Raw genomic sequence first — 25,838 nt, 5'->3', positions numbered from 1 at the left:
CACTGGACATGTTATCAAGGGAATCGTAAACCTACGACTTCCTGGTGCATCTACTTGTACTTGTAGAACATGTACAGCTGTATGGAATTTGATGCGAACAGTCGGATTATTCCAATTTATGCGATTCGTATGCAATTTGCCTCGAATTATGCGATTATTCGATTTTGGGAGGAATTATGCCAAAAATTATGCTAGCATAATCCGTCAAGGCCTAGTAAGTAGGGTCCGGCGGATTCTGCCGGCAGAAAAATTGGCAGAATTCGGTACTTTTTCTGGTAAGTTTCATGCATGTTTGGTATGTGGATAAAGAAATGGAGCAGAATTCGAGGCCGCCATAAGGTTTGTATGGTTCTGCCAATTTAACTGCTTTTCGAGCAGAATCCGGCGGTCCCTATAAAGTAGGTGTAAGTGACAGCTAGCGGCACTGCGGTCTGCAGTCTGCACTGGTGTCTCCGAGAGATTTTGTTAGACCCATCTGATCGATCAGCTGATCGCATGCGCAGGCGCATCTGCATGATCCGAAAAAGATGGACAGGGAATCTCTTGTCATCAGTCGGAAATCACACGCTGATCACTCGCCGGAGATGCGCGGTGATTGGTTGACATGAAGTGGGGCTAGCTAGTACTAGTGTCAACATTCCTGCGCCTGAATCCTGGCACGCACCGACCGTTACCATGTACCAGTCCTCCTCTACCCGTACGCGTACCCTCGCAAGCTTCACCAGCCCTTTTCTTATGGCTTTTGACGGTGTACGTGTGTGGCGATATGGCATAAACTACGGGTAGATCTACGAGTACTGTACGCCCGAGTAGGTCTACTAGTAGTACTAGTAGTGCTTGAAAGGTGCTTGGCCAGCACTGATGTAGCCAGCTTCCGACTGCCAGTGCCACTTCTTGCCAGCACGTCCGGGTCAGTCCTCGGGAGCACAGGTCTTTGAGTGAATGTGAGCAAGTGTCTGATTCTGGCAATCCGCTTTCAGGGATTCGAACGGTGGAAGACAGTTGACCGTTGTAGCGCTCTCCAACTGTAGCTGCGTTGTGGACTTCTGCTTGCCAAAGTAAAGAGCAAATTTTGCTTGACAACCACCCCCAAACTAACAACAATCAACCATGGCTGTTGACTCGAAGAACTTGCAGGCGCTCAAGGACATTGCCAACCGCCTGCGCGTGTACAGCATTGAAGCTACAAGCGCCGCAAACTCCGGGTAAGCATCCGCGGAGCGGAGGGCCACGAGCCTGCGGGAATGGTTGAGTGGTCGTGGTGATTTGATTTTGATGTGCTCTCTCTCTCTCTCCCTCTCCCTTTCTCCCCCTCTCTAATGTCCCGTTGCGGAATCAACTTGTTTGTCTTCCTTGGCAGTCATCCAACGTCATGTATGTCCGCAGCGGAGATCATCTCTGTGCTCTTCCATAAGGAGATGCGTTACGATGGTAAGTCCTACAAGTACAACCGATACCCATGGAGATCTACCGGTACAGGTGTTTTGTCCACATGCGTGTGACTGTTGTCTTCGTGTTCCGGTACCCAGCACTTTGCATGCCTTGCGGGCGTTCATTGTATGGGTTTGTGACTTTATGTTCCGAACGAATCTTGGGGTTGTCGGACGACACTCCGGAAAGCAGGTCCCAGGCGGACAATCGGAAGTCGTTGCTGTCCGTTCTGTATGGATATCAAAGAAGCACCCCTTTGACTTTGTACTTGTAGCTCGACCCCTTGCCGACATACACTTTTGTACTTGACGGTCTTCCCCAGCATTGTGCGCGTGCCGAGTCGGTGCACGTCGCGTTGCCATGCATTGTTCTTCAGTGGCTACTTCCGGTTGAGCGATAAAGACGCTGGCACTGCACTGGCTGTGTCCTGGAGCACTTTGTCTTTGTCTTGGCGTGTGCAGTGTACTAGTATTCTGCAGCTACGCAGATCACGGGTACCTAATTGTTTTCCTGCAAGTGCTGTCTCGACTCTCGAGAGGCTTCTCCAAAGCCGTCCCCAATTTTCGCCCTGGGTTGATTTGCATTGAGTCCTCATCTTCGAGTCCTGCACGAAAAGACATACAGGTATCCGGTAATGTCGCAGCAAAGCTGTATTCCAAATCGATACTAATGATTTCAAATCCAGTGGTTATTCAGTCATGGCGCCATATCAATGGGAAGGGCCACCCCACTGTTTCTGTGTGTGTGTGTGTGTGTGTGTGTGTGTGTGTGTGTGTGTGTGTGTGTGTGTGTGTTTTAGGCTGGAATATCATGACTACTGATTGTGTTACGTGCCTCTCGTTGGGCTGTACTTGTACAGTACTAAAATAGTAGTATTAGGAATGTCCCAGTATCCCTCCATGCCAGTGGCGCAGATTCACCCCCCCCCCCCCCCTCCCCCCTTGCTCGCGAAATGCATGAAGGTGTATATCCCTCCAGTACCCCAGAGTATCAGAGTTGAATAAACTAGCTGGGGATGCATGTACATTATAGCTCTACAGTCCTATACTGGCCTAGGTCTGTTCGCTGCCATGTTTGATTTCAAGTGTATGCATCGTGTGACTCAGTACAGTGCTGCCCAATGAAATCCAGTCAATGCACCCAGGGCATGTACACGCCGGGCATTGCGCAGCCCTAGACCTGCGAACACTGGGCTTCGAAATGGTGCAAGGTGCAAACTTGACTTCCGCTACTGGATTTCATTGAGCTGCACTGTACTCCGGATATTATGTGAAACCAGCAAATGACACTTTCTAATGATATCCGTCACCTCCATTAGTACTTAGTAGTCAGAGGTGTATGTTCCATGTGCACGCTTGACATGATCCACTCCATTTGGACATTCAGAACTCAAGCTGGATCCTTATCCAACAACACTGTGAAAGCCAGTCGTGTTCTATCAGGCTATCCCAAACGGAACTTTGGAGGAGGACAGAGGGCATTGGTAAATGGAATATCTTTGGTGCAAACCAGATCTTGAAAGTATTGGGGCATGACTGTCCACATGACCTCAGCCCGGGTCAGTGAGGTACAGAAGTACGAAGTATCACGTAGGATACAGTACAGCACGTGGGTGTTAGCTCTACATACAGGTATGATGGTATAAACTAAAAAAACACGCCATCTCATCCTCATCACCTCTATTCCCGAAGCTTGACGATAATGTTCCGATAGAAGATAAGAGTTTGCTTGATAAGTTTAATTGGTCTGGTTGTGTGGGGGATAGCGCTGCGATTAAGCATTTACAACGACTTTTGTTAAGCATGCGATCGGTAATTGCGGTAGATGATAATGACGTTGGAAAGACAGACGAAATACATCACACTATCACACTTACCGACAACCGTCCGATCCGCCACAACGCCCGTCGATTATCACCGGATAAAGCGAAGCTGACTCGTAAATTAGTAGATGACATGTTGGAGCAGGATAAAATCGTGAACCTAACAATGGTATAAACTAGCAAAGATGGGTAGTATGCAATCCAGAATGAAGGGCATACTGGCATCAGCCTGATAGGTAAGGACGGGTGCTGAGATGAGGTGTTGGCGGAGTTGGTTGAAGGCAGTCTGTGCCTCGGGTGGCCAGGAGAATGTTGAGTGCTTCTTTGTCAACGCATGCAGAGGCGTCGCAATCTTAGCGAAGTCTTGGATGAATTGCTTGTAGTAGAATGCAAAGCCGAGGAACTGGTGCACACCGGTGATGGACGTAGGTTGCTTCCAGGTGGAAACAGCATTGATTTTGGCGAGATCAGGTCGAACACCATCAGCAGAGAACACATGGCCAAGATATCCAACAGATGATTTTACTAAAGAGCCTTTAGACGGCTTGACTTTGAGGTGGGCATCACGGAGACGGTCGAGGACAGAACGTAGCCGCTGGACGTATTCCTTGAACATCCTGGAGAATACTATGATATCATCCAGATATACAAGACACGTCGATGGGACAAGATCTCCCAGAACAGCATTCTTCAGGCGCTGAAATGTGGCAAGTGCATTGCATAAGCCGAAGGGCATGCAGGTCTACTCATAGAAGCCAAAGGGCGTAGCAAAGGCAGACTTACGCCATGCATCTTGATCCATACCGACTTGCCAGTAGCCAGACGCGAGGTCATTCGTTGTGAAGTAGCGGGCACCACTCATTGCGTCAATGGCATCATCGATACGCGGCATTGGCAATGCGTCTTTTACCGTGATGTTGTTAAGCTGACGGTAGTCCACACAAAGTCGAATGGAGTTGTCAGGCTTCCGGACAACAACAATAGCTGCAGACCAGGGACTGTTAGACGGACGAATAATGTCATGGTCACGCATCTTATCAATGTGCGCACGGCCCACTTATTGCTGGTGGATTGGTAGACGACGCGGTGCTATGCGGACAGGAGTGTTTTCAGCTCGGAGTGACTTGCAGTGTGCATACACTGGACAGGCTCAAGTAGCTACATCATTATACTGCATGTATATTCTTAGCTCTTAGCCTAGGTGGATGGAGAGTGAAGGGGGGGGGGGGGGAGGAGGATAAACTACCAGGCAGTTACTTTGTGGGACACTAATCTCACTCAGCTATATCTACTACGGTGTCTAGGCTAAACGACTACACCGTTAGCTTAAACACTGTGGCAGGCTGGCTCAGTAACGGTAAACTATAGCAGAGCTAGAAAGTAATGTCACTTGCCTGCGCAGTGCGGTGCGTAGCAGACAGGCTCGGCACCCCCGGCTGAGGATTTCGAGATTGCACAGGTTGCCTCCATCCTTCGTTAAGTCCGTTGTCCGGCCGTCTCGCCGAGTTGTCTCTTTCTCAACAGTGGCGATCAGGTCCGGCGATCAGATCAGGCCCCGGCGTAACATCGTTGGTTTGGGCTGTTCTGTGGTGACTAGCACTAGTGTATGAAGGCGATGACGGAACAGAAGCTTAGCCGGTGAAAAACCGGACAGGCAACCGCATCAAAGTAAACTAAATTAGATACACAGTTCCAGATACATTTCAGTTCCCAATTATGCTCCTGTTGCTGCTGCTGTGTGTGCGTGTGCGTGCGTGTGTGTGTGTGTGCATGCGTGTGTGGGGTTCCGTGTGTGTGTGTGTGTGTGCGCACGCTTTGCTCTGTTGTTCAGTCTCAAAGCCAAGGGACCCCAACAATGACCGCTTCATCCTGTCCAAGGTGAGCTCTCCACGATAAACTGCAATTTAATAAAGTCCATGTCGTACACATAGCCAATGTGTAGACTCTATACTTCCAGCACCATGATTCTATTCACTTGTTCAATATGCCACGCCTGTTTGTATGACCAACCAGTGTCCGCTCCTAAATGTTATGTTCTTGGAATTGTGCATGTTAGGGTCATGCTGCTCCAGTGCTGTACGCCGCATGGCACATTGCTGGGCACAAGGACGTCACACACGAGGAGCTGCTCAAGCTGCGACAGTACGGTGCTATGCTGGAGGGTCACCCAACGCCGGTGAGTTCCGACTGTTGTGCGAGGTGCATGCATTCCTTTCCCAACTTGTGCCATGCTTCCCGGCCCTTCTTCTCCTCTCTTCCCATCCTTACTTCGCCATTTCCAGCCAGTGGCTATGTTGTTCTGTTGCTGTGTGTTGTGTTGTATGGATGGAGCACAAAGACCCTTCTTTTCCACTCTTCCCATCATGGATGCAGCTGACTATAGCATTAGGAGAGGACCTTACCAAATGCTGATACTCTAGCCATACTAGAGTGCAGAAAGCCGTGCATCTCTGTGCTATGTATGTTAGTCGAGCACATTGTATCAGTGGCTATGAGTGGATGAGTTTGGCATACGATACGGTGTCAGGGCCCGCTATGCCACCCATGTGTTTCTGATCAGCTTGTGTTTGTGATTTCATATTGGTGTCCTTCTCCGGTCCTTGCTACTGCTGCTGTGTCGGTTTCAGAAACTCGACTTTGTGGACGTGGCCACCGGTTCTCTTGGCCAGGGTCTGAGCGTTGCTGCCGGCATGGCTTATACCGGCAAGTACTTTGACAAAGCCGAGTAAGTCCTTGCGGGCTGTCACCGTTGTGGCCCGGAGAGAGTATTGATGATGAGCTATTTCCATTTGTATTACTCCCATGAATGTGTAGTGCTCCCTGATGAAGACCCAAGGACGAATAATTGGAGACTAATTTAATTGCAATTGCAGTGGAAGACCTTGATTGTGAAGGTGTTGAAGAGATTATTGGAATTTATTTCCATTCCAAACATACTAGATATGCTCTATTACCTGTAGCACTGTGGTGATATTTTGATCCGGACTGTAATAAGAATGTGCATGTGTGTGTGTGTGTGTGTGTGTGTGTGTGTGTGTGTGTGTGTGTCAGCTAGTTAGGTTGGCGGGTACACTTATGCTTGATTGTGTTGGGTCTGTTGCCAACGGGCTCGGTTACTTGAAGGTGTAATGTTGTACCTGCCACCTTTGTTGGTTCCAGGGTTCATATACTTTCTGTTTGAAGTATACATACATGTTAACCATGGACTGCTTCTGGCTAGATTAACTCTTGTGTAATCAACGGTGCTAGTGAAGCTTATATCAGATCCACTCTGATTTAGCCACCCACACTAGGAGCAAGTATTACCTTCACTGGGGGCAGGGATAACTGCAGTTGGATCCCAGGACGGATACCCTGATGCCGTCAATCCATTTTCTGCACCTTGTCCTCGCCCACTTACAGAGGTGTGGTGAGCCCATAAGTGGGATCATTTTCAAGTCCACCCAGAGTTTTGGGGATTTCAGGGGGTGTCGGCCGTTGGGCGGTTCAATAGCCAATTGAGTCATCTTTCCAAGGTTCCTTTTGAGTCTCTCTCCCCTCTCCCGGGGAGACCCACGTGACCAGTTTTGGCAGTGAGCAACAAGTACAAGTACAACAAGTGTGTATGTGTGTGTGTGTGTGTGTGTGTGTGTGTGTGTGTGTGTGTGTGTGTGTGTATGTGTGTGTGTGTGTGTGTGTGTGTGTGTGTGTGTGTGTGTGTACACAATTTTGCCCATCTTCACGTGCAAGCACACATGTGCATGATGGTATTGATGTCATGGCAGCATCGGCGGGTGTGCATCTCAGTGAATGTATACGTACGTGCGTGCACGTGAACACTTCGTTTCTCTCATGTTCTGCTTTGTGTTGTTTGCCCGTTGCCTCAGCTACCGTACATACTGCATGCTCGGTGATGGTGAGTCTGCCGAAGGCAGCAACTGGGAGGCATTCTCCTTTGCTGGCACGTACAAACTGGACAACTTGGTTGCCATTCTGGACATTAACCGCCTTGGCCAGAGTGACCCGACTGCTCTTCAACACTCCGTTGATGTGTACTTGGCACGTGTCAATGCTTTCGGGTAAGTTGAAGGCAATGCGACCAGCCTATAGTGCTGCTCAATGAAATCCGATCACGGCAGGAGGCGATGTCACGCCGGGCCCTGTGCAGCCCCCAGGCCTCTGCACATTGTGCTGTGCACTGGTGCAGGGCGCAAACTTAACTCGCGCGATCGGATTTCATTGAGCCACGCTGTGCATTGTGTGTACATGTACATGTACTCTGTACACTATTGGCTGGGCTTGGGCTGCTAGGACTAGAACCTTCTATGAAATGTACTGAAACTTCACTGCAATGCCCTTTGTCTTGTGTATGTATGTCTGTTAATCGAGCATCCATCATGAATATCTGCATTTGAGATTCAGCTGCGGCCAGTCATATGCTGCTGATGCACGATCTCTCCCGTACAGACGCCCAGCAAGCTCATCGTATTCCTTGCACTGACTGTAACGTTATGTGTGTGTGTGTGTATGTGTGTGTGTGTGTGTGTGTTCAGATGGCATGGAATTGTCGTGGACGGCCATGACGTTACTGCCCTCATCGCTGCATTTGAGGAGGCCAAGGCCACGAAGGACAAGCCAACGTGCCTGGTATGCAAGACCTACAAGGGCTACGCATGGGACAATGCTGCCGAGGGTATCAACGACCTGATGGGATGGCATGGAAAGCCTCTCGGCGACCGTGCAGCCGACGTTCTGGCCAAGATCAAGGCGCAAACCAACATGTCCGCATTCATCCCGCCGCCAAATCCTAACGTTACCCTGACCGAGCCGGGTACCGAGTTCATCGGCCTGTCGGCGCCACCGTCGTACAAACCTGATGAGAAGGTACACGTTTTAACGTACAGCCATGACTTGAACTGTGACCATAGCGTCTAGGATATACCGGTACTGAGGACAGCCGTGACTCAAACTGTAACATAGCGTGTAGGATACTTTCGTAACATGGTCACATGACTGTCACCAAGGTACCGACCACTGAGAGCGAGAGTAGAGTGGGCTGGTGATGTGGGTTGGAGGTGACATTGCATAATACATAATATACATGTGCAGTAGAATGATCCAAACGTCAACTATCTGAACGACTGATTAGCCGGAATATCTGTTCGAACTGAAGCGAATGGAGAGAAAAGAGCTTTTGTTGACTTCCCTACTTGCAGCAGAATTAATGGTAGCAGGTTGTCATCAACATGTATCCCCATGGAAAATTTCGAGGAGCTGGAGTGTGCCGAATTCCTGTGGTAATGTGGTAGAGAATGAGAAATGATGAAAGCATGCAATAATGCATGTTGCATGGGTGCTGGGCCGCATTCTTTATCCCAACAATGCCCCATCCTAACCCAGTGGAGATAGCTCCGTGCCCTGAGCTGGGGTGCGGATAACCGGCACTCTACTTTGAATCATTGATTTACGGCAGACCAGTGTTGACCATAGTTGTGCGTGTGCGTGTATGTGTGTGCGCGTGCTTTGATGCTTTTCCATTTTGTTGCCTAAGGTTGCCACTAGGAAAGCATACGGCACAGCCCTGAAGAAGTTGGGAGAGTCGAGCACGCGTATTGTTGGAATGGACGGCGACACCAAGAACTCTACCTTCGCCATCACCTTCCAGGCGGCGTTCCCGGACCGTTTCATCGAGTGTTTCATTGCTGAGCAGAACCTGGTGGGAGTGGGCATTGGGTGCGGGTGCCGCAAGCGCACCATCCCGTTCATCAGCACCTTTTCGGCTTTCTTCACACGCGCATTCGATCAGATCCGCATGGGCGCCATCTCCCAGGCCAACATCAAGTGCGTAGGATCTCACGCCGGCATCTCCATTGGTGAGTGAAACGTCTTTCAGCTGCCAATCCCGGCTGCATGCACTGATTCCACATGCTTCCTGCAGCATGCAGTTGATCAAGAGTTGCCAAATGACCAGGTGTTTGAACCACAACTACTTCATGGCAATCATTCAAACACCACTTTCACCCTAGAGGCAGTATGATTTTGAATAGCAGAAAAACTGGAAAAGTATTGGCAAGGCTGGATTACTGCATACCAGTGTTTTCAAGCACTACTTTGTGAAAGATTAGAAAGAACATTCCCGCCTGGACACATTGCCTGTACATTCTTCAACGTGTATAAACTTACTGTACAAGTATGCATGCTGTTTGGTACTTGTAATTGTGTGTGCTCAGGTGAGGATGGTCCGTCTCAGATGGCTCTAGAGGATCTGGCCATGTTCCGTACCATTCCTACTGGCACCGTCTTCTACCCGTCCGACCCCGTGTCCATGGAGCGGGCCGTGGAGCTGGCCGCCAACACCGAGGGCATTGTCTTCATCCGCAGCAGCCGCCCTACATCTGTCTGTGTCTATCCCATGGACGAGAAGTTTGAAGTTGGAAAGTCCAAGGTTAGGACTACATGTACTAGTATTGTGATGGAAAGCACCACGCCTGGCACGAGAGCTGTCTCCTTGGGATTGTAACGTCTCCTAGTGTTCATTGAGTGGCTAGGCTTGTCATTTCCAGGAAAGGCTTGGGATCGCTTGCCCAGTGTGCCGGTATATCATCCGCTACATGTATACTTTGTTCAAGCTTGTAAGCATTTACCGAGCTAGCTTGCAGTGTCTGTCCGCTTGCCACCCAGGCAGCCGGTTTGGCAGAATAGTAACAAAAATACCACTGCTGTTGCTATTGCGGCTGCTGTCTGCCTCTGCAGGTGTTGCGGCAGAGTGCAGATGATAAGGTGACTGTTGTCGGTGCTGGTGTGACTCTTCACGAAGCGCTGCAAGCCTACGAGACACTGAAGAAGGACGGCATCAACATCCGTGTCATTGACATCTTCTGCTTGAAGCCTGCCGACAGTGACTTGTTGAAGGCTAGTGCTGCTGCCACCGGTGGAAAGGTTGTCACAGTGGAGGACCACTACCCAGAAGGTACAGCCATCAAACTGCTCTCTCTTTCTCTCTCTCTCTCTCTCACACTCTCTCTAGTGTTACAGCCATCAAACTACTCTCTCTCTTTTGTGTTTAGCAGGTGAGTATCATGAGCTGACCAATATGTGTACATTTGTCGTGTTCTCTTGCCAATCAAGAGTGCGAGATGTTGGTCATTGAAATGAGGACACACACACACACACACACACACACACACACACACACACACACACACACTGTCTGGCCTCTGTCTCGGCCTGTGTGTCTGTCTGTCTCTCCCTTGCATGGAGCCACAGTTTTTATTGTTATGGACTGATTGTGTTGTACCCTGGATTTGTTTCTGTGTGCAGGCGGTATTGGCGGTGCAGTTGCCGAAGCTCTGAGCGAGGTGTCCGGCGTCACAGTGAAGCGCCTTGCCGTCAACGGCATGCCTTCAAGCGGTCCTGGCGCTAAGCTACTTGAGGTGCACGGCATCTCTGCCAGTCATATTGTCGCAGCTTGCAAGCAGCTGGCCTAAGTCGCGCACAAACCAACAATCCCGTTGCTCGCCGATGTCGGTGTAACGTTTCGGCAATGTTAGCCGCACCACCATCGCCATTGTCCTTCAATCCCGCAATGTCATCACCACCGTTGCTGTCGTACTTCATCAATCAATGTGTATTCCATGAAAAATAACTAGTTTGTTTGTCCTAGACACTCTGCCAGTGAGTTGGTAGTGTTTGAATTCACCAGTTGGATTGGCTAGAATGCTTCATTTCTTGCTTTGAATCTCTCTCCTAAAGCTTTCTTTGCTTGCACTTCATAGTTTGGATTTCTCCATAAGTAACCCAATAGGGGCATCCATTACTCTCCCTCTTCAGGGTTCTAACTTCTTCCGTTCACAGCAAGTATTAAAATGAACATTCCGTCATAAATAGTTACTCTTGTGGTGTACGAGCCTTGTGTGTGTGTGTGTGGGGGGGGGGGGGGTATTTGTTACACCGCAAGAAGAGAGGAGTATCTGCAACTCATCACGAGCCCAAGTCACATTTGTGCATGATCAATAGACTCAACGGGCGGGTTTGCTTTATGGTGCATTGTTGGTTACCAGTTACCAGGGGTTTATCTCCTCTTGCCAGAAAATTGCAATTTCATGGCTACAAATCTGACGAAGTTCCATGATTTCCTCTGTTCTCGGGTAAACCGCGATTCCATGGATGTATCTATTTCGGCAATTTTACGAATTTGCGGCGATTTTTGAAGTTTGTTTTTGGAAACACTGAAACACTCTCTCTACCCTCTTCTGAAAAATAGGCGGTTTTCTGGCAGACAAAACGGTAAATCGGCCAATCAACTTGCAAGTTTACCAAAAACTGTCGCCTGCAACTTTGCCGCAAATTAAGCCAATGTTAGAGAAGCAAAAAAAGTATTATTATAGAGGTTCCACATAACATAACCACGAAAAAACGTAGTCAATCTACGGAAAGTCTTACGTAAACTGCATGCGGATCTGTGTTCCGCCATACGGAGAAATCACGTAGCTGCATGCCCTTGGCAACTCCGAAGTCCGAACGAGGCAGTGTACGACCGGATGAAACTGGGGAGACAGTCATAAATTTGTTCCCCATTCCACCTTTACTGTGGGAAAACCCTAGTAAATAAAATAATAATAATAACTTATGGAGCACCTATGTTATCAGAGCCCTATCTACCAGATCTACGTACTCTACGTAGACAACTGTTACTTTCCGTAAGTGGAGTGCAGACTCGCGAATTCACGGGTTTTCCCGCCCATTGACGTAAAGTAATTAGTTGCTCAACTTTACGTAGTGCGGAACCTCTCTATTTGACCGCAAAATGTGCTGCAAAATTTCGAGCTATTCTTTGGTGATTTCCACCGGGGACAAGAATTAGCCGTGCTTTTTGAATTTCGTGTGACCTGAAAGAGAACCACTCCAGTTCTGATAGAAGACCCAGAGAATGGAATGCAAAAATATTCGGCAGCACTGCATATGCACGAATGCTAATGAGTCTCATGACAATGCAGGGGTGTTGGAACCAGTGCGACAGGTGCGGCCAAAGATGCAACAATGAAGCTATACAATATGGGCTATTTGGACCCAATTTTCCGATTTTTTCCTGCGGGGAGCCCCCCCCCCCCCCCCCCATAGCCACACCAATGCGGCAGCATGCCGAATACCTTCCGATGCTCTTGCAATGATGATGACCATGTGCATGTAGATATTGATTATGATGATCCAAATCATTGCCGCAGTGCGGTGCTATGCAGTTATGATGTAAGCAGAACCATTACGGGATAAGCGCACGGGGCACAGCGGGCGAATTCAATCGGCAGCGCCTCAACTAGAGAAAGAAGTCCGAGCTTGACAGTTATGTGTCTTGGTTAGCAGTGAATACGCTCCAGAGATGATCTAGTTGAAGTGATTTTAAAGATGACGTTGTTGCTTGCAGGCGAGGCTGCAGGTTTGACCAGGGTCTATTTCATGAGAGATATTACATTACTAATGGTAACTAGTGATTGGGAAGATTTTTCAGCATGCACATTGACAATACAGGTCGTCGGTGGCAGACAACCACAGCCTAAACAAAATCAAGGACAAGAAGAAAGTAATGCTAGAACAGACATTGCACATACAGAGTCACACCCACCCACACCACCACCACCACCAGTTATAACTTTGATCGCCTAGCAATGGATGATGGGCACACACAAACACACACACACACACCATGGGTGATAGGCACACACATACACGCACACACACACACTGACACGCCGGTAATGGGTTACGGACACACACACTGACACACACACACTGACACACCGGTAATGGGTTATGGGCACACACACTGACACACCACACTGGATACTGACTGACACCCTCGTTCCAGCGAAGGGTGACTGGGCCGTTACGTTAGTTTGTCAAGTTCTTTCCGGCATACGTCTGCTTCCTTCTTCAACTGAGCCAGCTCCTGCTTGCAGAAGAATTCCTACAAGAGAACAATAAATGAGACCAGAAAACATTCTCCGGACATTGTGGAATCGAGGCAATGTTCAACGGAAATGTAAAAAGCTCCGCAGTGCCCATATCAATGCTCAAGTGACAAGACGAGCAAGTCTACTCAACGAGGACTGGGAGTCTGTGTTCTATTCAACAGGTGGGTTATGCCTAAGAGCAGGTGCATGATTTGACAACCAGGTTATCAGTGATAGAGAGTGATAAATAGATAGATAGATAGAGAGATAGATAAATAAAGAGAAAGAGAGAGAGATAGATAAAAAAAGAGCGAGAGATAGAGTGAGTGAGCGAACGCGCGCGCGCGCGCGCGAGAGAGAGAGAGAGAGAGAGAGAGAGAGAGAGAGAGAGAGCAAGCAAAGACACTCTAGCCTGGTCGCCTTACCGCTCTGGCCACTTGTCTCTTCAGCTCCAATGCAAGGAAGTCTTTGACAGTCAGCTTGCCAATATCCTTACTTAGTAGTAGAAAAGGGCACTTGGCAGAGTGTGACTTGTGCTCAGACCTGTGCAATACAACAGACAACATCTCTGCGGTTTACAAAGGTGTCTTAATTGTTGAATTTTCGAAATTACACCCGGAAAGAGAATATTGGTATTCCTCAGAGTCTGCAGGATGGCAATGGAGACCCAGTGCGGTGGTGTCCAGTGCTTTTAAAAAAGATCGCCATGAGCTTTCCTCTATGTGATGGGTCATGCTGTGTGAAATAGTTCAGTACGGACACACCAAGTCCTGGGCGGAAATGGCGAAGCAAGTGAGAACTACCTTCAGCGGCGAAGACTGCATGAAAGGCCACAATGCGATACTGAGAGATGCGATCGAGGCCAATGCCCAAGCACGGAGGAACAGAAACATCCACACCCACACCCACACACAGATACGCACACACATGTACATGTCCGAAGCTGGGAGCTTGAAAAAGCAATGAAGCCGACGCTGGAGATGGCTTTGCCACACGTCTGCATCCGCATCTGCTGCGAAACCTTGAAAGTGAGATTTTGTCGCTCAACTAAGTTGTAAAACAACACCAAAAATCATGCAGCTGGCCACCATGGAAGTACAGCATTGGAAATTAGACATGGAAATCACAGTTGATACCACAGCCAGCAGCATCAGCATGCCGAAAAAAGCAAAGTACGGAGCACACATGCAGTCGTTGCCAAAACTATCCGGCCAATGCTACGCTAGCGGCACGGTACATGGACACCGTATGCACTACCACCGCTTGTAGTGCACTGCACATGCAACATATATGCCCTCAGGGCCTGCATACACTCACTGCGACTCAGTGCATGCAGTGCTGGTACAGTAAATGCATGCATGTTAACAGTACATGTACCATGCGACCCGGTGAAGCACCGCTGTGAACGCATACCATACCACTGTATCCATGGGAACGCGTACCATACCACTGTATCCATGGTATCAGCATGGGCCGGTTTTTTGGCGACCACTATGCATGTGGTCGTGTGGTGTTCACTCACCAAGGATCATCATCAGGGTCCCAGCCGTCAAGCTCCTTCTGGCAGACAAAGCATCGCACCAAGTCTGGCTCCATGGCACTGGGAATGTGAAAGAAGCCAGCCTTAGCCATCTGAGCAGCACGCAGGAACACAGGCAAGACACGATGGCATGCTGAGTGTTCATTGTATCTGACATGGACATTCATGATGTGATCGAACGTCTCTGTCTCTGTCTTTCTCTGTCTCTCTGGACGTCATCATGTGTGAACATGTGGCAATGTAAATGGCAAGGTGAATGGTACACCTTTCACTACACAAATCCAGGGGCGTAAATGGTCCCCCCCCCCCTTTGGGGGGGGGGGGGGGGTGGGGTAGGGGTGCACGGCAGCTGTATCATGCGTGTAGCCTAGGATGGCTGGCGCATGTCACCATGTTCATTATGTGCATGCTGAACATAGGTAGAAATTGGGGGGGGGGGGGGGGTGCACGTGCCCCATGCGGGCTACGCGCCTGCAAATCCTAGATTTAATTGTTCAGTATTTACTACGTAAAAGGCTGGTGTGCAATATAAACATCACGCAATGGGTTCACATGATAGCTACAGTGTGCATCAGGGTTGTGCAGCACTCAGAGGCTGCATGGTTAGTTTGGGTTTCCCTGCACCTGCAGAACACTTGGTTGTACTGGAGTTTCAGGTTGCCTAGTCAAACGCGCACACTCACACGCACACACACGCACACACACATACACACACACACACACACACACACATACACACACATATTATACATTATATTATCACACTCCTCAATGCCCAGGCTACTGACAAACAATCGGGGATACAACAGGCTTGTGCTGTGCACTGTGTACTGGCTGTGCAGAATCAAGACGTAGAACCTGGGATTCAGCAGCTGCTGCCTACCAGGTTCCAGTTTAGCTTGAGTTTGCATTGCATTGGCCAACACACTACCTTCAAGCAATGCCACAGATAATGTCATGATAGCAGGGATCACTATTATTGTCTACACGTTTTATATGGAAAAGGCAGGCAAGGTCATAGTCAGTTGCATTCAAGCATGCGAAAACATACACTTCGAGTGTGGAATTGGACCTGTCTTGTAACAGACTTGACAGAAATCTGTTTTATTGTCATCATAGTATATCCATACGTATGGAGACGAATTTGCGTTCAATGCACAACATGATTGTATTCATGTACGACGTACATGTACTTCGATTTCAAAAAGTGAGCAAGTGATTTTCGATAGAACTTCTGAACAATTTCCCCTGCTGGCCCGCGAGCCTGAGCACACTATGGTTCTGTTTTTCTACCGGTATCTTGCTGGAAACAAGTATCAAAATCTGGGAGAAGGGTTGATTGGTTTACTTTGCAACTTACGTTTTCAGGCGTGCAAGTACAATCGACAGTAAATGGCCAGCTGTGTTTCGCGAACGTCGCCAGCCGCTCCTCGTAGTTCCACAGCGCGAACTCATCGTCCACGTTGCTGTCAGGGGATTTGCTCGCGGACGCCATTCTGGTAGTGCTTCACACAAATTCTACTACACAACACAACGCCATGTCAAACTCAGTCATTCCTCTTTCCCTTTGATCCGAGGGGCTGAACAAATCCCAAACATGCCTTTTTCAAACACTCCCGCGCCACCATGACAAACGTCATTTTTCCGTTAGAAAAACGATGCAAAACACCCGGATTGCAATCCCAAACTCCCGTTTGGACAAAATCCTCGTTTTACTTTGATGAAACCAATCCATTTCCATGGTGAGCAAAGGACGCATTTCGAACGCGCAACCATACGATACCGTACCACTGACACTGCACAGGACACGTCGTTCTCATGCAAATAACCAGCCTTCTCGTTTGAATGGCGCCTCTATTTTCCATCTCTCCTCCGCAGTTGCTTTTCTGCTTCAGTGCTGGAAGTTCAGCCATGTGAGGCCAGAACGGGGGCTCAGGTAGTCGACCACAGATCGTTGTGGCCCACGACGCTATCCTCCACACCCGTATCGCTTGCCCGTGATACAAAAAGTATTTCAACTGTGTGACACCACTATGAAGCTCCGTTTCCAATAACTTACTTTCGACCAAGACTGCAAGAGCAAAAATTGGGTGGGTCGCCCTTGTGGAAAAATCTAGGCGGGAGCATGGAGGACGCTTGTTCCGTGAGCCTGCTTCAGACGACAAAGTCGAGAACGTTGGAGACACAACTTGCTGGGCAGCTCACTTCCTTGAGCGATGCCTCCGCTACCGGCGCACATCTGACAAGAACCCGCAAAGCACCAGCGTAAGTCAAAGTTACCACCAACGTTTGTTGTTGTTTGTTGTTGTTGTTGTTGTTGATTTTTATTTTACTTCGCAAGGCCACGTTTTGATGACAAACTCTCTACGTCTGTTCTTGAGGACATGTACAATGTGTAGATGGTTTTAGTGACTACGTCACAGTGCTGCTAATGGTGTCTGGTCAGTTGGTGTGGGATATTGGAGAACAAGTTTCAGTTGGAAATGTTTTCACGTTTTCTTTAGCTAGAGCCGTAGAGGAGTTGGAAAAGTTGTCATGACCAGAATTCTGCAGCCGCTAGTGTGTGGCGCGGTAATCCTGGTTTGAAAACGCACGTTTTATGTTCTTGCAGAGGACACGAGATGTACATCATGATGTACAGTGCATACACGTACCTGAAGGAATGCTACATAAATACTACTACCCCCCCCCCCCCCTCCGGCGTCACCGCACACTCCCGGGATGAGTATGGAACTCTATACGGGGGGGGGGGGGGGCAGTTGCTTAGAAGCCAAGTATTTGGCGGCATCTGCCTCATTGTGAATGCCATAGTGTGTGGCTGCATTCCCATGGAATTCACCGCCAAGTTTCTGGTGGACAAGTGGTTGAAAGTTGCTTTCATGTCGTGTGACGATTGCCTTGCACCATGTCGCAGTGATTTTTAATGTCGCTCTTGGAACCAAGCGGAGCATCCTTGCTGTTCAATCGTGGCAGCTTTAATCTTCTCAGCCCCTGCGCAGTCCACAACAACAGGGGTCTTATAGAAGTCATCCGGGCTGTCAACGTTTCTCGCTGGTAGCGTGACAGTGGGTACTTGCACTGCAGAGCTACATGTATCATCTAGATCGCTGTCGCTGTCTTCAGCTGCATCATGATCACTGGCATCGCTGTTGCTGTCACTGCTGTTAGCCTCGAGAGCCGTGAGTAGAGTGGAGCTGCCGTACTGGCCAACAATACCGCTTGTGTCCTGTGCGAGGGCAGCCTCCTGAGCTTTACGCAAGTCATCACGGAGAGATTTCTGCTCACCGGGGTTCGGGAGGCGCTTGTTCAGATGGACTGGGTTGGAGTGCGGCTTCAATTTGGCCGATTTCCTCTTTGTGCCAAGCCTTGCCCGGGATAACTGCATGTGAGCTATAGGACTTTGTGACACCTTCTTGGGCCGAGGTCGGTTCCATTTGCACAGCTTAGACGCGGGGAGGTGTTACCCTCCTCTCTGAAACCAAGACAGACAAGCTATTCCAGGACACATGGAAGAGAAGCGACATTATTGCACACTCCACCGAGGCCAGCTGTGCATGTGCAGAGGCACTCTTTGGTCTTATATACGGTGTCTTTCTTCATCGTAGGCAACATATTACAGCGAACAAAACTCTGATGTGTATGGGCAACTGCTTCGATCTTTTGCACATGCCCGCCATTGTAAATTTTAAATCCTTTGTCAACACCCTTTGCAGAGGAGAACACCTCACTTGCGTCAGGATCAGTCCTCGAGCTACTGGCATCCGCGTCTAGGGACCGGCGGGGCGGAGGCAAGCACAAACTGCTCCATGAAATGCCGGTAGATAGTTGCAAAACTGACTGAAGGTATATTGCGGAGACGTGACGTCCAACCCTCGGCAGGGAACATCACAACTTTGCTCAGATTAGGCAAAAAGATATTTTCATTGGCAGCCTTCAGTCGTGTACCGGCTTGCTTCCTGACAAGTTGGTAACAGTGCAGTAACAATGCATATGCACATTCACTGGTTCAAGCTGTTGTTTTTGCCGATGACATGATGTTGAAGATTGTTGGTGACTGTAAGTCCTCTTTCTTTGTGTACTGCAGAGCTGTGAGGACTGGACAAGATGTGCATTACTTCCGTCGACTACGGGAGCAGCACTTCATGGAGCTACTGGAGGTCAGTGATGTGAATTACATTTGTACAGACTGTGGAACATACCTCAGTGGACACCTCTGAACAAATGGCACTGCCACAGCCAAGGCACGCCTGCACAGCCCCCAACTCACGTTTCCCAAGGAAATAGTATGACGCTCTGCGATTGCAGTGCTGCTCAATGAAATCTGTGCGTGTCACTCAAGTACGTGCCGGGCGTTGCGCAGCCCTAGACCTGCAAACGCTGGGCTGCGAAATGCTGCAAGGCGCAAACTTGACTCTCGCGACTGGATTTCATTGAGCAGCAATGTAGTACGACACTACTCCTTATGCAGGACAGAAATGCCTTGTCCATGGGGATGTTTGAAGTTAGCATGTTCCACCATAGTGTTGAGAGCTGATGTGTATATTTAGAGGAGAACATAACAGGAGCTTTTTACACTTTTCTTAAGGTGTGTAGGCGAGTACTCGCTTGAAAACCGTGTTACTTCGAGGTCACTGCACCCTCATTTGTGAATCAAGTATTCGTTATGATTACTTAAACATTACAAAAAAAAAGTGAACTACTGTAGCGGACATGGAAATCCATTCGATTGACCGGGGCCGGCGCCCTTAGCGCGTAGATCTACAGAACGCTGCGTGCAGTGCACAGAGTCATGTTGATCTGATGCGACCAGCGCGCTGCAGCGCGTAATGCATGTTCCGCTTATCGATGGAAGCTTGGCCAGCGCCCTGGGGACGCTAGACGTGCGACCAGATTTCCATGTCCACGGCAGTACAACAGTCCGTTCTGCAACACTGTACTCTCTGTGGGTAGGATATTTTGTGGGATTGCCTGGGTATGAGGACCTGGGGCTATAGTCTAGTACACAGCGGGCCACACATCAACTGAAACTTGTAAAGTGTAGTTTGAGTACAAGTTTTTTGGTGTGCGAAATTGTCTGTTTTGTATGCCGCGCATGTACGGTGTGTGTGTGTGTGTGTGTGTGTGTGTGTGTGTGTGTGTGTGTGTGTTTGTATATATGTGCGTGCATGTGCATCAGGTGCCGGAGATGCCTCACTGGTCCACACTGAGGGATACGATGCAGCAGGAAGAAGCCGCATGCTTGCAGTCTGACTTCTCACCGGAGACTTTACCCTTGATCTTGCACCAGGTTAGTTAGTCCTCAACACAGCTAGTGTTCTATGTTGTGCTTACAGCCTCTTACCTTACACGGTATACCACGGTGTCATCACGCGCACCAACTAATGACATGGCGTCGTTTCATGCGGTTTACCAAGGATGTACTAATCCAGAAAAAATTACATAAATCGTACAAAACTAGGTACATTGCTCTTGTAAACCCTGGCAATTCGAGGAATTATAATAATAAATATTAGCAGCGACAAGAAATCCAGCTGCAACCATCACGTCGTAACATGGTTACTGGGGCATCTGTCAAGGCAGTGACCACGGTGGGCTTCAAAGCAGCATGGACATGGTTGCCATTGAATGCGCCACCGTGGTACACCTGACGCTCGATGTGGTGCTTCTGCAGAACGGGATCCAAGGAGCTCTGCAATGGACCATGTAACTCCTTCGCCTTGCCTGTGGCTTTCTGAATCTCTGTCACAGTTCAAGTTTCTGCTCCTGTTTCTCAAGTTCCGCACGTTGGCTAGACCCGTGCGTCAACCCGTCCTGCAGCTGGCATGCCATCTGCTGCCATTCGTCACTGTGCTGCTGTGTCCAGAATACGGTGAACTGGAGCATATGTTCTAGTAGTGTCTGCTGATGTTCAAACTCGGCAATGTTGGCAATGTATGCACTTCTAGATATTAGGCTGCTGATAGTCGGAATCCTCTTCCATCAGCATCCACCGGAGTAGACCGAGTGGCATGTTTTATGTCAAGCTGGTTAAGTTCTCGTTCTAAACGCTCGAAAAGCCATGCGAAAATACCGAGGTCCAGATGCAGACCTGGAACGACAGCGTCGGCAACTGGTATGGGAAGCAGGATTGGCCGAATGACGTTAAAGTTCTTGGCGTGACTCACTCTTGACCCGTCGCACAGGAAGCGTTGGTGGTCGTCTGCCAGTGTTATCAGTGTTCTTGGTTCTTTGCCCTCCTCTGGCTGACGACTAGGATCCTCAGCCATCGACTTTTTCAAACAATGGCAATGCTGGCATGGCCTGGCACCACTCGGGCCTGACAAGCCATAGCTGCTACATTGAAATTTGTAATCTCCGAAGAGAAAAACACGCAGGCGCTTATCCTGCCAGGCTATACCCATCAGCTCACTTATTTGGTCCTTAACTGTTATACATAAAAGCTGCGTGCAGATTCCCGGGAGTATCCTTTTCGTTGAAGATGCATATGGGAACAGTGTTCTTTACAGTGTTTGGATGCAAGATGTTAGCGACCTGTGCACGGCATAATTTGACACCACAGCAACAACACAATGTTGACATGACATCATACTGAGATCCATGTAACGTTACCTCTAGCAGTTGCCACATTATAATCTGCAATTTGTTTTCGCAATCGTAATATAATAATGCTGGTTGATACTAATGATAAATTCTTACCTGAAAGCTGAGCTTAAATGTGCCACCGCCATGGTCACCGCCGACCTTTATCCATACTTCTGCCTCAGGTATGCCATTGCTCCATATGAGCCTATCCGCGCCCTTTAACTTTGTCAGGGAAGAATGTGACGATACTGATGAGATCGGGCAGATATATAGTAGCAGCCATGACAATGTCTCCACTTCGCTTCATCATTGGAATGTGTTTCACACTGTACTGTGGGACTTGGGTGGCAGTGAACGATCTCATCTTCCTTTCCGCTGACGCCAGCTCCACACCCATGGACTTCAGCCATAGACGCACGCAACAATCGGAATTTGTTGTATGAAAGCTGAAGATTAGCTATCATTGTCAGGGCTATATCCGGACTGGTAGCCGAGTAGTGCAGGCCTATTTCTCGGAGCAAGCTCTCTTGCTCGGCTATTGACAAACGCTTTATGCCAGCTGCTTCCTGGGCTCGCAGGCCTCTCTCTCTCCACCATTGAGTATGGTATACCTGGGGTCTGGTTTTGACTTCTAGTCGTCCTTCAGTGGGTTTTATTTGTGACGATCGCACCGGCAAGCCGATCAGCGATGTCACCTCGCATCTTTGATGGTGAGGCCTGCAGGAACTTCACCGACCAGGGACGATGCACTGACTGCTCGAATAGGCATTGCTGGAGTTGCAGGGTTGAATGAGCAGTCACTCACATGCTGTTGAAGACTGCGCAGCACAACTGTGACAGGGCACCCTACCATAGCTGGCTCATAGTGGACTGTGAAGTTTTGGAGGAACCCACAAACTATGTTGTTTGGCTGCTCTAGCTCTGATGCTTGCATCGGTGCTGTGCATTTCGGACAGGCGGCTTTCTGCTGTAGCCAATTGCAAATGCATGCACAGTAGAACATTTTCTCACAGCAAGCTGCAAGCACTGCTCCCTCCATCACATTCTGACATAATGGACACTGTGCTCGCTTAACGACGTTCCGATCAATAAACCGTTCGGGCTGCAGAGGTTTACCAGCTTGATATGCGGGTGTGGCATGCTGCTGGATATCAGACTCCGTCCTATCCATGTCGCTTACTGGGTATGGTGGGGTGAGGGTTTGTTGGTGCTGCTTCTGTCGGTGATGTTGGCGTGCTCGTGCGTGCGGGCGATGGGGTTTTCTCCCATGCCGCACGTTCGTCCTGCATTTGAGTTGCGCGCTCCGGCTTCCTACCTGGTTTGGAAGGTGTGCACACTGAACATTTTGTCTCACTATGTGGCTCCCATTTCTTGACCGGTCCACATCCACCTCCAGCGAATGTTGGGCCCACAGCACTAGCACTGCGATCGATAACCAATTTGCATGTGTGGCAAAAATGATCAGGGTGTACATTTGGCTCATCTTTTGACACATTGAGGTGAAATACTGCCAAAATGGATTCAGTATGATCTGCGACACGATACTTGGTCCGTACACTCCTTGACGCGAATTTCTCCCCTCCAATGCAACACACAAAGACAGGATGTTAACATGAGCCTCCAATTCTGAACAAAATAATGTCTCTTAACTGGCCACGAATAGTTAGAGTGGTGCACGTGAAGCTTAGGAATACACTAAATCGAATGCTGGGACATCGAGGTATCCTAGAAAATTCCCTGCGAGGTGGAGAAAATTCTCTGACGAGGTTGGCGAGGCCTTGAAATCGAGCGACGATCCAAAAATAATTGTACCCACGTCGAGAAAGAAACCATGCGTAGCGCGTGGGCGACCCAAGAAAATCGGTCGAGCGGTGGCACAGCCGAAGACAAGACCAGTCCAAGCCCTAAACTCTATCGAATGACCTGGCAAACACCCGTGGTTTCAGTTGACCTTGCCCATTTGAGATGGAGGTCAAGCGAAATTGCAAACATACGACTAGGCAAGGTTGCGTAAAAAAAATGAAAAAGATTAAAAGTTGGCCGCCATATTGAATGAACGAGCGTCGCATGCATGGGACAGCCGTGATACTAGCACTCCTGCCTGGAATGGAGGCATATGCCGTGTAGACATTGATTTTCTTACATTGAATGAATAGAGACTGTGTGGTGCTGTTAGAAACACCAGTGCACAATTCTGCTGTAGGAATGCAGTGGACCAGTGCAGTGGACCAGTGCAGTGGACCGGTGCAGTGGACCGGTGCAGTGGACCAGTGCAGTGGACCGGTGCAGTGGACCAGTGCAGTGGACCAGTGCAGTGGATCTGTGCAGGGGATCTCCCCCCTGAATTTTTTTGAAATTAGGGTGCAAAATCCTGCATTCTGGGCACTTTTTGGTATTGTTTTACTATGGTGGTCGTGGTTGGGCGAAAAAGTGGTCCGGCCAATGCCGGACCGGCCGGAGCGGCTGCTACGCCCCTGCTTAAGAGCATTGGAGACATGGAAATCCAGTGTGTTGTGCCTTGTGCAAATCCAGTGTGGTGTGCCTTGTCTGTAGAAGTAGTAGTCTGTTGCAGCAGGTCAAAATTCCAGCCTTTATGTGAATGCATGGACGCTGAAACATGTGTGTGTGTGTGTGTGTGTGTCCTTCTGTACATGTGTGCATGTATGTGTCTGTGCCGTGTTCTTGTTGCTACGTGCCCATGTGACGGTGTGTGCAATGCAATACAGTTTTTCGTGGACCGCATCGCGTCGCTGGTTCGTCTTCGGCTGATGTACATGCAGCGCTGGTCTAAGCAGCAGAACGTGAACAGCCTGGGCACTACAGCACTCTACGAGCGTTACAAACAACACCTTAGGTTTGTCAGCGTAATGTAGTTGCTCGTCTTCTCCATTCGAAACCACTTGCAACCTGAGATGTGAATTAGCCTCTTTTCAGCCTTTCCCATTTCATAATTATGGACACTGTTGCGTGGTATTCGGAAGATATTGATGCAGTACACACTGGTACTGTGTCACGGTTTAGAGAATTGGATAGCATGCATGTTCTACAAGTGCGGATGGGTATTTTCAGCGTTCTGCACAATATGTGGAAAGAAATTGACGGGTCAATGTGTATGTATTGCATAGAGTACTCAATTTACTAGCATGGTGGAATGGTGGTTGCACAGGCAAGGCATGTTTAATCCTGGTGTTGTCGTGCTAATGTTAGGTTAGTCTCTCTGCACAACAAACATTTGGTAGTCAACATCTTTCTTGGCTGTTCCCTGGCATTGATTGCACGCTCACTGTCCTGCCCGCATTCACATTCGGACGGACACTCGCGCTCGGACATTACGCGAGGAAACGACCGTGACCATTTCACAAGCATGTGCACATGAGAGAAAAGACTACAAATCACAGAGTCATGATATTACACATACCCATCACAGAGTCATGATTTTATAAGTACTATACAGTCAAACCTCTTTAGGACGAACACCAACGTACCAAGGGTACTTGTTCGCAATATCGGGAGTTCTTCTTATCCAAACTATATACCCAATGAATATACAGTTCTTTGCCCAATAGAGTTACGACTACGAGTACTAGTTCTTCTATAGCAATAGTTTGTTTTATCCTGAGTGTTCTTCTGAACGAGTTTTCACTTTAGTATATACGTGGATGAGCATGACGTAATGCAAGACATAGCACTCACACTTCCATTGCGTTTTCCACTGGTCTTTGAGTATGCGTGCTTCGATCACGTTCTGCTGCAGTATGGTGATGACGGAGTATGACGACTGCGTGCAGAGAGCAGAGCGCCTGGCTAGTGCACACGATGCCTGCCTTGCTGGTAAGCCTGTGCGGCTGGGCCTGGTCAAGGACGAAGATGTCAACATCTACCTGCGGCACCTGGTCTTGACGGAGCAGAGCTGGAGAGACCCCTCTGCCTTCCTAGCTGTGAGTAGAGATGGTAGGACCATCTTATTAGTACGCAATCTGGATACAGTATGGTTGGTCCATTGTAGGTTCATCAATGCAGTACAGAGAAATGGTGTAAATTTTTGTACTTACATTTGATTTTACATGTAAATGTACGCTCATACTTGTGTTGGGGTAATTGTTTGTATTCAGCAACTGAAATGGCTACCGCATAGCAACCTTCATGTGCTCCACCAACTCTTGCCAGTAATGGATGTCAACGCCTGGGAGAATGAGGCTGACGCTCGCAATGAACTTACCAAGCTGAGAGCGGTACGTATGTGTGAATGTGTGTGTGTGTGTATGTGTGTGTGTGTGTGTGTGTGTGTGTGTGTGTGTGTGTGTGTGTGTGTGTGTGTGTGTGTGTGTGTGTGCGTGTGCATGTGTGTATGTGTGTTTGCCAGGCACCCTATATGACCACTGAGAGGTGTGGTAGCATAGTGCTAAGTTTCCCCTGCTCCTTTCAACTGTCACTTGCGCTTGACCAAAGTTGCAAACGTAATCACTTCTAGGCTATCGTTAGTGGAGAGTACCCCTACATACCACTGTATGTGCCTAGTCACCTACAGGTAGGTCAC

The 25,838-nt window shown here is 48.8% G+C and overlaps 3 protein-coding genes across 3 annotated transcripts in view; 2 read left to right on the top strand and 1 right to left on the bottom strand.

The window, feature by feature from the left end:
• Nucleotides 1-901: 901 nt before the first annotated feature.
• LOC135810123 (transketolase-like) lies at nucleotides 902-11,122 on the top strand. Its single transcript, XM_065323587.1, has 11 exons — nucleotides 902-1,205; nucleotides 1,361-1,431; nucleotides 5,085-5,131; nucleotides 5,310-5,429; nucleotides 5,881-5,978; nucleotides 7,120-7,311; nucleotides 7,786-8,116; nucleotides 8,784-9,105; nucleotides 9,463-9,677; nucleotides 9,986-10,202; nucleotides 10,553-11,122. The coding sequence occupies exons 1-11, from the start codon at nucleotides 1,111-1,113 to the stop codon at nucleotides 10,717-10,719; spliced, it is 1,875 nt and encodes a 624-aa protein (XP_065179659.1). The 5' UTR covers nucleotides 902-1,110; the 3' UTR covers nucleotides 10,720-11,122.
• A 1,291-nt stretch (nucleotides 11,123-12,413) lies between these two features.
• LOC135810122 (baculoviral IAP repeat-containing protein 5.2-like) lies at nucleotides 12,414-16,314 on the bottom strand. Its single transcript, XM_065323586.1, has 4 exons — nucleotides 16,080-16,314; nucleotides 14,702-14,811; nucleotides 13,605-13,722; nucleotides 12,414-13,193 (listed from the first exon to the last, which is right to left on the bottom strand). The coding sequence occupies exons 1-4, from the start codon at nucleotides 16,212-16,214 to the stop codon at nucleotides 13,113-13,115; spliced, it is 444 nt and encodes a 147-aa protein (XP_065179658.1). The 5' UTR covers nucleotides 16,215-16,314; the 3' UTR covers nucleotides 12,414-13,112.
• A 244-nt stretch (nucleotides 16,315-16,558) lies between these two features.
• The window catches only part of LOC135810591 (uncharacterized), a 55,349-nt gene continuing 46,069 nt past the window's right edge, over nucleotides 16,559-25,838 (top strand). The window contains exons 1-6 of the mRNA XM_065324084.1: nucleotides 16,559-16,984; nucleotides 18,804-18,876; nucleotides 19,896-20,006; nucleotides 24,028-24,155; nucleotides 25,056-25,239; nucleotides 25,414-25,533. Of these exons, the coding sequence (XP_065180156.1) occupies nucleotides 16,845-16,984; nucleotides 18,804-18,876; nucleotides 19,896-20,006; nucleotides 24,028-24,155; nucleotides 25,056-25,239; nucleotides 25,414-25,533 (756 nt within the window). The 5' untranslated portion in view covers nucleotides 16,559-16,844. The remainder of the gene's footprint in view (nucleotides 16,985-18,803; nucleotides 18,877-19,895; nucleotides 20,007-24,027; nucleotides 24,156-25,055; nucleotides 25,240-25,413; nucleotides 25,534-25,838) is intronic.

The sequence above is a fragment of the Sycon ciliatum genome, chromosome 2 (assembly GCF_964019385.1).
Source record: "Sycon ciliatum chromosome 2, ocSycCili1.1, whole genome shotgun sequence".
Lineage (NCBI taxonomy): Eukaryota > Metazoa > Porifera > Calcarea > Leucosolenida > Sycettidae > Sycon > Sycon ciliatum.
The sequence above is the reverse complement of the archived record's forward strand: the minus strand, read 5'-3'. Positions and strand labels throughout refer to the sequence as shown.